This window comes from Trachurus japonicus, chromosome 13, assembly GCF_045865225.1.
Source record: "Trachurus japonicus isolate A0001 chromosome 13, Traja_1.0".
Classification (NCBI taxonomy): domain Eukaryota; kingdom Metazoa; phylum Chordata; class Actinopteri; order Carangiformes; family Carangidae; genus Trachurus; species Trachurus japonicus.
Window position 1 is genome coordinate 31936221 of NC_140919.1, and position 13019 is coordinate 31949239.

Below are 13019 nucleotides of genomic sequence, written 5' to 3' on the forward strand. Positions count from 1 at the left end.
TATTCTTCACTCAGATCACATGACTGCAGAGCAGCTGTTTTTGAGCCTTGCACAGATTATTTCCTCATTGTTGGCTGTTGTTGTGTGCGCTGCAACACTATTTCATCCACTATTTGCCACAAAGAGAACAACAGCTCAAAACAGAGTGGCCCTCAGAGACACAGATAACCTGCAGATGTCTGTAATTCAGACAGAAACGGACACATCTGATGGCAGACCAGGTGGTTATAGCCATTTAATGAGCACTGTTGCAAACACACACTGGAAGATGAAAAAAAATATATAAACACACAGTATAAGTTATACTAGTTTCCGTCTCCCAGCTGCCTAAGAATAATTTTGTTTATAATGTATTCTTCATTTATGATAAATATCCTTTGGCATGTCTCCAGGCAGAACTTAGGAGTAAAAGGCAAAAGCAATTTCTGTGCATGAGGGTGAAAACAAACATTAACAAGTCTCTCTCTCACACTCTCTCTCTCTCACACACACACACATAGACACAATAATGCAAACACACGTGCACACACGCACACACACATATAACAGACAGCCACCTCAAATTGCTTGAGGGCTTTATATTTTACAAGAGCAGCATAAATGGGAAAGTTAATGTAGCAGTGAATAAGACTAAGCTGTTGAACTGCAACACTGCCTTGAGCTTGTGAGCATATTGCATCATTTTTCTTCACCAGCAGGTTACCATTAAATTTGAATTTGTTGGAAGTTTTGCGGTATCATTTACAATGCACCCACGCTCAATAACCTTTTGTTTCAATGCAAATGCTTTGCCTCTGAGAGGGGCTCTATAAATATTTGAACAAGAGCCCAGAATTCAATCCAATAGATTTTGTCATGCTGCTAAGGTTCAGTCAGAAAATGAAAATCTCTACTTGAACACTGTTAACTTCTCAGTCTCAGACAAAATTTTGTTATTTACTAAACATTCATAGGTTCTGATTCTCTGTAGTAGTTAATCAAAACAAAGTAATGGCCTCTTAAAAACATGAAAAGGACACAGTAATTAATGGCGATAAACACACATCTGATATCATGTAAAAGTAAAAAGACATGCAGCATAATCTTCCATGAATAAGAAAACCAAATGTGGCTGCTACAGACATCTGCTGATTTGTGTGGAAACTCTCTCAATGTTACTACAAGTTAAAGACATGAAATACAGCCGTAAAAACTAATTACAGCAGCTAGAATACTTTGGACAATGGTAAACATGGGTTTAGATGAGAAAGACTCAGTTTCAGCGAACATGACTGAACATCTGCACCACGTTTTTAGAATTTAATAACAAAACCAAGGCTACTGTTCCAGCAAAAAGACAAAATTTATTTTGGCAAATCAGCAGTGGTGTGATGTATCAAGACGCAGAGTTTCTCTAAAGTCTCTTGCAGAATACAACTCACAGTGTGATTAACAAAAGTACTTGGATGAATGTTTGGGTGGATGCTGCTGGGTTTTGTTTGTTTTTATTCTATTTTCCTGTTCATTTCAGCATCTCATCTGCACCCAGTCATGTTGACTTTTTTCTTTCTTTTTAAAAAAAATCCATATTCCCATTACAGCCTCATCTGCAAGCACAAACTGAAGCTTCACAGTTTTGTCTTTCTAACAAATGCATGTGCTGTTACATCTGTAACAAAAGATGAATGGCAAAACTAGCAGTCTGTTGTAACACTTCCAGTCATATCTGTGGGACCATGTGGATGAGGGTGAGAGGTGGGAGGCAGAGCAGGAGAGCCAGCGGTTATTTTAACAGGGCCCGTGGGGAAGTCTGCAACTAACACCAGGTGCTGGTCTGTGTTACTGAGGGGGTCAATGAATGCCTGGACAACACTGCAGAAACACCCCAACCCCCTTCTTCCACCCCAGCATGTCGGACCACTGGCCAATCAGCTGTCCCCGGGGGATTAAGCCACTCCACACTGTAATTGCGTTTGCTGACCTGATCGCTGACCCTATCGGATCCTGGGAAAATGACATTAACTGGTGGCCTAGTCCATCACTGCAGAGTTTTGTGAACAGGTAACTTTTGTCCCCTGGGTTGGACCTGAGGTTCACGTTAAAGACCTAGTGTGGTCCATGTTAGTTTGAACCTGCTCCTTATACAGTACTGCATGTCTGTCCAAGTGTAAGAGCTTACCTCTGAGCCAGCTCCCCCCAGGCGCCGTGCTTGTTGGTGAGGATGTTGACGATTTTCTGCTTTAACTGATTGGCTGTCACATGGTCTCTGTGTTTAGCGGCGCTGATCAGGTGGTCGCACATCTTCTCTTCTTCTTTTCTATCGGCAGCATACTGGGCACAGTTGGACTAATTTCAGATAGACGTTTGGACCGAGGAAAGAAGAAAAACATAGTGTGAACCTCATTGTACATTAATGGCTTTAGGCACAGAGTCCACTGCCAAGAGCGATATGTGATATTGTGCTAATAGCATTTGAGAATGTTTTACTTGAATAAAGCTACAATAGTATATACCCTCTAATGGAGCATTTGTCACACTGAAGAATGTTATGGCTTCATTCAACACACTTGAGTGCATAAAGATATTAGTGGACAGCTGAGAGATATATTTCTGCTCCCTTGGAGGAGTGTAGTAAATCATGGCAAGCGCATGAAGGCAGCCCATTCCCTCACTGCGGACAGATGAGGCTCCCTGCTAGGAAGATGTGGATGGTGCTATTAGAGGCGAAGGGAAAATAGTCTAATAGATCCACAAAGACTATCAAATGTCAAGGTTTACAAAGCTAACACTATAAAGAGCTTTGTTATTGTTGCCTGATAGGAATGGAATAAAATGTAAATATGCAGGGTAATTTAAAGATACAGATAGATGTTTAGAAATATCCAAGTGTTAGGATGATAAAATGGCGATATTGGTTTTAAATCATTTTCCACAAGTCAGTGCAACTCCCTAAGTGGCTAAAAGTAATCTAGAGGAGCTGATCTAACTCTAGATTGTCTTGCTATGCCACCTGGGGGGAACTCTTGCTAATATTCAAAATCTAATTTGCTAACAGAAGCGGGAAGTTAATTGAATTTCCTGCTTCAAATTTGAATTCTGTCAGATATTATACTTCAACATATTCTTCACGTGGCAGATAACTCAATCTCTGCTTGTCACCTCGCATTACCACGTGACGCTGTGACAAATATCAAATGTTATTTATCACTTTAAAACATATGATGCTTCGCCCTGACACCAACTTAATTGTAAAAATGTCTTATCTGCGTTGTGAATCTTCAATCTTGGAGAGTGGGTAATAAAGTAACGTCAGAGCTAGATGAAAAGTGTAGGCTGTCTGGAGCTGGCAGACAGAACGAATGGGGCCAGGTACACTTCCCCCTTCCCCTGACATTGCACATCTAGCCGTCTCTTCCAGTTTATCTAGCAGGTCAAGGATCCTCAAGAACTGTATATCAAGCAGCTGTTTGAGGATGGCTGCTTTCCTCAGATAAGAAACTCATCACTCCTCCCATGTACAAGCTGCTAACAGAGGTGGCGGAAGTGTGTGTTTGTGTGTGTGTAAAGATTTGTGCGATTAGATTTTGTGTGTGCATGTGTGTGTGCGTCTTCTGATGTTCTACAATAGCCAAACTATTTCTGTAAACAATTTTTATTTTTTTCAAAAATTCTTTAGCTTCATATTTTTATTTCATTCTCTCTCTAATTCTCTCAACCATGTTGTAAAGTGACTTGCACTGTTTTTCTTTTGTTCCTTTCTATGTAGACAGTTAGAAGAAAAGAAAGGCTGCACACTAATTTCAATCACATATTAACTTGATGAACCTTGATAGCTTCCCCTTTTGTTTCTAAAACAGGGGCGCTTTGATGTGGGTGGGAAAAATACAGACTGACGAGGTTATTCCCTGAGCTGGTGGGCTCATCAAAATCCTAAATTAAATTTGTTGACATATCCCTCTGCTACCAATAATTACACTGCTTCATAAGAAGTGCAAGGGTGAGAATTTAGTTTTCATGAAGACACAGAGGGACGTGAATACTGAAAATGTACTGTTGAATAGCCATTTAGGTTTCATTAGAAAATAGACCAAATCATTTTACAGCAAATAGTGGAGTTAGAATTTGGAGAAAACAGTGATGTGTCGTTATACTTTCTTTTTCACAATATTTTGTCAGTAGTTTGACTAATTTGCATTCATTATTTAATTTCAGGAGCTAGAAAGTAGGGCACAGCTTCTACCTCAAACTCTGCGTGCTTGTGGACGTCCTCCGCTCGCTGTCTGTTCAGGATAAATTCAGCTTCGTTGGCAACACGAACTATGTGGTCCTTCATGGCATGGCAGAGCAACCTTTAACATTGCAGACAAAGTTAAATGCAGTGGACAGTTTCGTATACAGATTAATCATTAATAATGAAATGGATTGTTTTTTATTGGCTAAAATCTGGTGTAATGACTCTCCTAAGGAAGGTGCAGTGTTGAGGCAAATATAGCTTGTCAGGGTGGTGCAACATTCAGCTTGTTGAAAGAACGGACTAGTAAATAGTATCATTTGTCTGTGTTATGTTGCAAGGCAGCAGGTCAGTGACAGATCCCTCTGTAGCATTAAGGAGGGAATGGAGTGTCATTAGAGCATTGAAGCTTGTCTGGCACGCTCCAGATTGACTGAGCATCCTTTCCCACTGACCAGAACATCAACCCAGTGCCCGTACTGCTGACAAGTCAGGCTGTGGATAACTTCTCACATGGCTGACTCTGGAGCACTCTGTGGTTTCCACCCATATTCACATTTAAATTCTAGTATCTTTAATAATTGAAAACACCCTGGCTTTTGTGTGTAGATTACATGCCATTTTACACACCATTAGGCTAGCTTTGTTTTAATTAAAGCGGCCCCTGTTCCTCTCCAGTGCTTGATACAGATTGTAATTTTCCTCCCATCCCAAGGAGAGGCAGTAATCCCGAGGCTGCATTCATCAGCTGCTATTGCCTCTTTAACTGTTGACAAGCGCTCATTAATAGACAGACGTCTACTGTTCAAAGAAAGAGGCTGACAACACCAAGCTTTGTTTTCAAACCAAGAATAGATGAGAAACCAAGTTGACAAGTGATATTTGGAAACAGGAAAAAAAAACAAGATTTTCTTCTACACTTCTGCATTAGTATTCTGCACATGGGAAACAACAAGTTTTCACACTTAGCCTAAGATGAGAGTGATATCACTGCAGGCTGCAATCCATATAAAATCAGTGATCATTCCAAAATTCCAAATTTGGTTCATAATTTAAGTTCACTGCCTACTGATTGTGGAAAACAAACACACAATTGGAGACAGAAGATCTCCAATCATATCAAACTGATTTATAGTTTATAGTCTTTTTCTTTTATTTGTGTTCAAAGCATTTTATGTTGAGTTCTCCAAAGCACCATATATATTGTCTTTATCATAAAACCAGTCAGGGGTCTGTAGCTTTTACTGTTCAGGGCTTCCAGACACTGAGCTAACAGAGCTGTATGCAGAAAATAACACTGTACTGCATCAACATGAAAATCACAGGGATGCTCGAGAAGATCTAATCAGGGCAATTTAGTGTGTTTGATGGCAGCAACGAAGCAGCTGCATCATGAAAACAGAGACGCGGTGCACAACTACCCGCTGTACGTGTTGTTGCACATTCAGCAGATACAATGTCTGTGTCAGCCACGCCTTGTAAGGCAAACAGATTTACCAGACTCTAGCTACCTCTAGATCTGTCTAGTTAAGCCGAGCAGGTGTACAGAGACTTGAGTAAGACTGGGAAATTATGTATCTGTCACCAGCACCCTGGACAGCGCCGTGTGGCCCTACTGACTGAAGCTCTTTGTTCCAGGGCCAGTGGGGGACTCAGAGAAGCCTGACTGGGCTGAGACAAGCGCCTGGGCATACAGAGGGTCTGGGCAGATGGGTCAGCAGATGGGCAAGGGGGCTGAGCTGCCCCTGATCTGTTCTACGGAAATCCCAAAGTCTGGCCACACCCAGAGACGAACGGAAGAGGAGAGCAGACAGAAAGTGAAGCACAGATACTGGGATGTCCAGGGAAAACAGGCAGAGATAGAGCTCTAATAAGGCGAACAATAAGAACGGCCGACTGTGTTGTTGTGCCCGCATTCTTACTTCATTCAGTCACCACAGACTTATTTATCCTAACCCCATCAGAGCGGCCAACGAGAGCAAGAGATTTACAGCTAATCTACACCCCTTCACTTAATCCAACATCTTTTTTTTTTTTTGTAGTTGCCAGGCAGACAACAAAAATTAAATAAACATGCTGATAACAGAGGGTATGACTAAACAACTGTTTGGCTGTGTGATTTATGAATAACATTGAAAGGATACATTACCTTCCTTCGTTGATTAGCTCAATGAAGGCCAGGCCAGCGTTCTTTTGAATGGAGTTCTGCCATTCCTGAAATTAAGGAATTTGTGATCTATTACTTACAAAAGCAGACATGTGTTTTTTGTTGTTAGCAGTTGGTTAAAAGTTCTGAAGAAAACAGAATATAATTACACCCTTAAAAGTGATATTAGATCTGGGTTTAATGAAAAAATCATGTCAGAATGACCAGTTTCCCACAAATCAAGCAGTAAAGCTAGAAGCTAGCACTTTCTCATACAGTTTTGCAAAGCACATTAAAAGGTAAAATGGCAGAGTATCAGTATGAAAATGCCCTTTTAATCCAATATGCAACAAGATCTTTCAGAAATGTATCACATTTCACCATCTAAATTGCATATTTCAACTGTAATTTAGATTACATGTCATAGCTTGTAATTCAAGTAGGTAAGGAAAGCATGTAGTTCACATATCCTTTGTGGAAAAAAAGTGATGGCTATAAAAAGTTGAAATCCTGCACCACATGTGTGACCATCCTTTCTTCCTCTGTGAAAAGATCTGTAAACACAGGAGAGATGTAATTGTGGGATGAAACTATATCCTCTCACTTAAATACAGCCATTTCCTCTGTCCCTTACAGTGACAGATTACTGAGCAGGCTCACTGAGCCCTGCAGTGTGCGCCTGGAAGGGATCCGAGCCTTGGGCCAGAGTGCCAGCACTTGCTGTCTCACAACATGCTCTGGAAATGATTAAAAAGCAGTCTGAGAGCGCGCCTTTCACTGTGGGAAATCCAGCTCTCCTGTACCCTCACTGAGGTGCAAATGGAAGAGAAAACAGAGAAGGCCACAGTTCAAAAGAGGAGGGAAAAACAGAGGAAATCTTAAAGAAAAGATTTCCAGACATAGGACTACTTGTCTATATGCAACTCATGGCTAGTCACCAATATAAGAGCCTTAGATTGTGATTATTCAGGTAAAATTTGGAGTTAGTTAATATTATTGTAATTCCTAAAAGACAGGATATACTGAAAGCTCAGCTGTTATCTGTGTTCATACTGATATATAGCACAATGATATATACTGTAGTGCTTGTTTCATCTAAGTGTTGGAGAAAGATAAGAGGCACTTGTTGTGTATAGCAACACAATAACTGACATTGACATTATTATGTATGGGCATGTGTTTTTGTACACAGTTGTCTTGCCTGACACATACCGGTTCATGCAAGACTACACAGTCTGACCCTACGATGCGTTAAGTCAGGGAGATGGTGCTGACAAACTGCTGAGCATCTGGTCTCCAAATGTTCCCCATGACCCCCTTCCACTGCTACAGTATCTGGCTGGAATAAGCTGTTCTTGATTTGGACAGGGATCATGTACAGGCAGTCTTCTGAGGTTCCACTTGCACCATGCTCATGTGACAAAAATAAATACGGAAATCAAGGCAGATGTGACATCTGGGCTATGCCAGGAAAATGGCAGCAGGTCAGTGGAGGTATAGCATGAAGGAGTCATATTTGCTATCTTGTCTGAGGTATGCTAGTTGACAGCTGAGATAGCACTTCAGAGGCTCGCTTTTTTTTCTTGCCTTTTTTTTTTTTTTTTTTTTACTGGAGAACAGTACTCCCAGAGGAGGCAGCCTTTGATTGCAGAGAAAGTCCTCTGCTACCCATTTGAAGGGAATTAGGCTTGACGTGCACCTCCTTACAAAAGAGATGTGATCCCTGATGTAAATGCAGACCATGACCAAAATGAAGCACCTCTGGCCATTGGAAGTTTGTTTAGTAGCTTGGATACGAAAAGACGGGATTTAGTGATGCATTCATTGAGTTCTAGGGCTTCTGAGGGCAGAAGAACGGCACGACAAACTTAAGCTAATAGTTGACTATTTACAACACTGCCAACTCTTTTTTTTTGTTTCAGGCAACCTGGCAAATGTAAGGCTACTTTTCACTCACTTTTTATCTTAGGTTTAGTTTCCACAAATATCTGATAGGAATCCTCTCCTGAGCTGTTTGCAAACACTACGTTATGTGTTGGATAGTTACATACAGTTACTTTACTTGAGCTTTTTTGTTGAAAACAGCTGCTGATGCTGGGAAAAATGTTATTTATAGAAATGAAATTGAAGAATACCGTACATTTGTGTCTAAAAGCTAACAATTTATTAAAAGGTTGCAAAAAAGTTCCAAAATGCTGAAGTGCTGATGAATTCTTTAACGTGACACAGGGGAATGTTGGGTAGGTTCACTTGGGGCAATGGTACCATCTTTCCATCTATCTTTGAAAAGCCCACCACCTTTTTGTTGACCTCAAATCCCATAAGTCCAATCCCAGAGAAAAGCTTGCTGGCCCCGAGAAGATTTTCACTCCTCCCACTTTCATCTTCCTGAAATTCAGCAGGGCACTAAGTATTTGTGGTGTTTCAATCCAGGCTGTCAGTACGCGGGAGCCTTTGCTTTTATCTGCTGTGCTTTGCTCTGTTCTACTCTCCACATCTGGAGGCCTTCCATCACTAAATCTCTGTGGCTCCACTCTAGATCCCCCCTGTATGTTTAAGCTGTTACAAGAAACAGAGCTGCTTGACCTTTTCATTCAGCTGCCCAGGCTGAGGAGAGACACACAGTGTCTGCAGCCGTGGCCAGCCACACGGTGATTGTAGTGATTAGTATGCATAAATAAGAAAAGGCAGATCATTAGCACTAATTTATTCATAAAACTGACAGGTCACAAAACAGAGAGGGACTAAAGGTCAGCTAAGTGCCCTCCTTGCTGTCTTAAGACATTAATGTTGAAATATGTGAGGGATATGTTGAAGATGGCATTTTATAGTGATGTCAGCCAAAGCTCACGCTGCATCTGAGAGGCTGTGCTTTATAAATATCTAGAAATAAAGTATGACACCGCAAATAGTATGAATTAATTGTATACAGTAGTGTAACATAATTATCGTTTACAATAAACAAAAATAAAATCATAGTTACTAGATTAACCAACTCTGTGTGTACATTACTTTTGTGAACTGGAAGAAGCAATATGGAAGACACAGATTATCAGTAATCAGTAACAGTAATCCATCAATAACAACAAAAATACATCATTATCTTAAAAGATGACAACACAACTAGAGTCATTAGTGACGGTGCAGTGTTAGGATACAAAACAATGGCTCATCTCTGTTTGTGAGGTTGTAGAAGGACACCAAGCTATATGGTCCAGTTTCAACGCCTTACTGTCTGATCGATATCTCAGCCTGGGTTTCATCCCTAGAGCCTCTAATGGCAGGAACCTCTGGAGCCGCAGTAATGCTATCTGTGCAAAGGGGGGGGGGGTGGACTCAGACCCCTTAACAGCATGCTGACGCTCTCATCTGCAATAAATCCTAGCGCTCGAAAAAGCAACTTCCCACAGAGACTCCACAGACAGAAAAGCATCGCAAAAAGGAGTCTGTCAAAAACCTTCAAAAGAGCAACAATAATTCAGTACCGGCTGGCTCATTTATGTACATTTTTTGGAGGAAAGCCCCTGAATAATGGCCTCCATATAACACAGGTTGAGCTCCCTGCTGAAGAGGGCTTTGGACTGCGGATACCACGGAGCACATATAGTGGCAATCCTCAAGGCTCTGGCCCTGCAGTCTGGATCCACAAAGAGGCACCAAGTAATGGCTTCCTTATGGGCTCCCAATGCAAGAATGATGGGCTGACAGAAGGTATGTTAAATATCTTCTCTTCTAACTGCTACATCGGGGCTTTGACCTTCTCTAAAACAAGGGCTTAACAAGAGATTCAGAGGGTCAGCTCGGAGGTGATCAGTCACTAGCAGCATCACATGAGGTGGGGCTCATTCTCCAAAGGAGGGCTGGGGATTAAAGCTCTGGGGTGTAGTGAGAAAGTCGCTGGATTCTCAGAGAGTTGTGTGAGGCTGCATGTTGTCATCCATTTTGAGACTTTGCTTATGGAACATTTTTTTTTAAAAAAGGACACAGATAAGAAAAGCTTAGCGATGATAGATAAAATAACTTGTTCTATGATATAAGACTGAATTTAACAACGTATTAAAAGCTAATTCATACATTTACAAAGTATCTGAAATGTGTGATTTGTGTGTTTTATATATTTTAGAGCTGAGTGAAATGGGCCATTGTACAGACCATTTTCAATTAGTGATTGTGCAATGTACTGTATTATATCTATATATATTAAACTAAAGTAGAAACTCCTAAAAGAAACATGAAAAAGATAAGAGAAAAAAGGATGGGACCTAAAGAAAAAGATAAAAATAACCTGGAAAAGAGAATTATGAAAAGGAAATGAAAGAAAAAGCTTACCTGAGAACAAAGCAACATGACCAGCTCCACGACTGAGGTGCTTGACTTCATACACACTAGACCTGCAGCAACAAGGGCAGATGAACAGAAAAGAACAGATATTATCCATAAACGTTAGTACTACACAGTATGTAAGAATGTGTGGGTATAATTTTTTTATATTTTTATGTATCAGAGCCAAATAACACTTGAAAAATAAATACAGTATACAGTAACACAAAGACATACATACAGAATGGCACCTGGACAAAATTACTGTATATTGTGTTTGGCATGAAAGAAATTTTAGGCAACTGAGTAGGCCCCCCAAATTGTGCTCTCAAATTGCGTGTCATGAAACTGCAAAAAAGTCATTTGCATCTGCACAGAATAGATGTGTGCAGAACAGATGCAGACATGTGCATGTGAGCACCCCACCACACACACACACACACGCCTTAACACATGCACACAAACTCACAGAAGTGAACACAGACATTCACAGCTTCTTCCCTCATCTCCATTCTGTAGATGGTGAGCCGTAGAAGCGGACAACTCTCTAATGAAACAAGGGCAGGTGTGAAAAAGCTCATTTGCAGAAACAATAGCTACAACTGGTCTCGTATTCTGCACCTCCAGCTCCTTCTGTTGCACTTGGCAAGAAGCGTTAAGGTGAAGTCATTAGTAGAGGAAAGAAAGCAACTCTCCAGGACTCATTATAGGCTAGCGGGAGTACACGTCTGTGGCACACAGCTGCTATTGTTGAATGCATGACAGGGTGTCAATCAGAGCAAAGACCAAACTGCTCTCAAACTACCCTCACTGTGAAGAAAAAGTGTCTATTCAATTTTAATTCACACAACAAAACCATATTTATATCAAAGTAATAAGTACATAATCTGTCAAAATTATAGCAACTACCTCCATTTCCATAATTAAAGACAAAATATTATAACATACAATGCAATATCTAAATTAATACTAAGTTATTAATGTCTTTGTGCCCATATTTTCAATTGTGTTTACCTAAGAAACTCAAATGTGCACTCAAACGCAGTTATATAGTCAAAACAGTTATGGATTGAGCCGATCAGCCAGATGACATTCACTGGACATAGTTTGGTTTGTGAGAATATTGTAAATATTCAGAGCAAAGGATGGATGGATCTTGTAGTCACCTCTTCTCCATCCATCTCTATTCATGAACAGAGACTGTCCGAGGGAGCATATTGTAAATGCTCTGAGAGGATGTGACCTCCTCTTGTACAGAGTGCCACAGCTGACCTCTTGTTATAGCAGTGACATGCTGAGCTATAAGTCAGTCCAGCCTGACACAGGAGTCAGGTGGCCAACTGACCCTGGCCTTGTGCTTGTAGACAAACTAAATGCATTCTATTTAAACATGGCCTGCCAGTCCTTTCCTGTAAACAGGGCAGGGTTAAGGCACGGGTGAATGTGGCATTGTGGGGCGATGTGTCGGCAGGCTGGGCCACTGAGGGGACAGCGAGGAGCAGACGGCAGGCATCACAACAGCAGCAGTGTTCATACACAGGCCTAACACACCAACTCCAAGTGTAAAGCTCAGGGTGCACTCAACATAATTGCTGCAGTGACCACATGTCTGTATGGGGGTGAAGGAATATGGTGAGGCGAAGGGGCACACGGGGCACAGGAGGGCTCGACCCCAGGCAATCTTAGGAGTGATGGATGGCTGGTAATTACTCGTAAATGGAGTGCCTTTGCACTATAGCACAGTATTTCAACTGTGAGCCTGGGAAGGGGCCAGTGGGAAAAAAAGAGAAAGAGAAGGAGAAACAGCATAATCAGTTCAAGTACAGGGACAAATGCACCAAGACTACGACAAATTTAAAGATTTAAAGTCCATGTGGTAAATCTGTGCATTTGTTTGGTCTGATAAAGTGCTCTAATCCATGTCAGGGTGCACACAGACCCAGACAGAGTTTAACATGTCTGGTGAAGAGTGCTGAGGCCCGAGCTGTCTATCTACAACCTTGTTTGTGGGGTTACACTCTCAGCTCAGCTCTGGTTTGTCAGCTTAGTCAGTCTGCTGACAGACTTTGAGTGAAAGGGTAACAGACATATTCACACTTGTCAAGGCTGTGCTACCTGATTTTTCATTCCTTTCCCCTGAGCTTGTGCGAGTGGCATAAGCCACATGTACATGGCAAACTCTCATCCAGATTCATATGTATATACATGTATGTATGATACATGCATGATAAACAGAGGCTAAACTGTCAGTCTGTGTAATTGCACTGGCTAAATGGAGATATTTAAAAAAAATGATTAGTAAACTTTAAATGTTGTTTTAATCGCTGTACAGAATTAAATGAA

At 41.1% G+C, this 13019-nt stretch overlaps 1 protein-coding gene across 7 annotated transcripts in view; it reads right to left on the bottom strand.

Annotated features, from left to right (window-relative positions):
* Window positions 1-13019, bottom strand: part of nbeab (neurobeachin b) — a 213911-nt gene that overhangs the window by 78006 nt on the left and 122886 nt on the right. For all 7 annotated transcript variants that reach the window (XM_085795996.1, XM_085795995.1, XM_085795997.1 and 4 more), the window contains 4 exons: window positions 10686-10747; window positions 6360-6424; window positions 4220-4328; window positions 2159-2325 (listed from right to left, as the gene is read on the bottom strand). In XM_085795996.1, the coding sequence (XP_085652122.1) occupies window positions 2159-2325; window positions 4220-4328; window positions 6360-6424; window positions 10686-10747 (403 nt within the window). The remainder of the gene's footprint in view (window positions 1-2158; window positions 2326-4219; window positions 4329-6359; window positions 6425-10685; window positions 10748-13019) is intronic.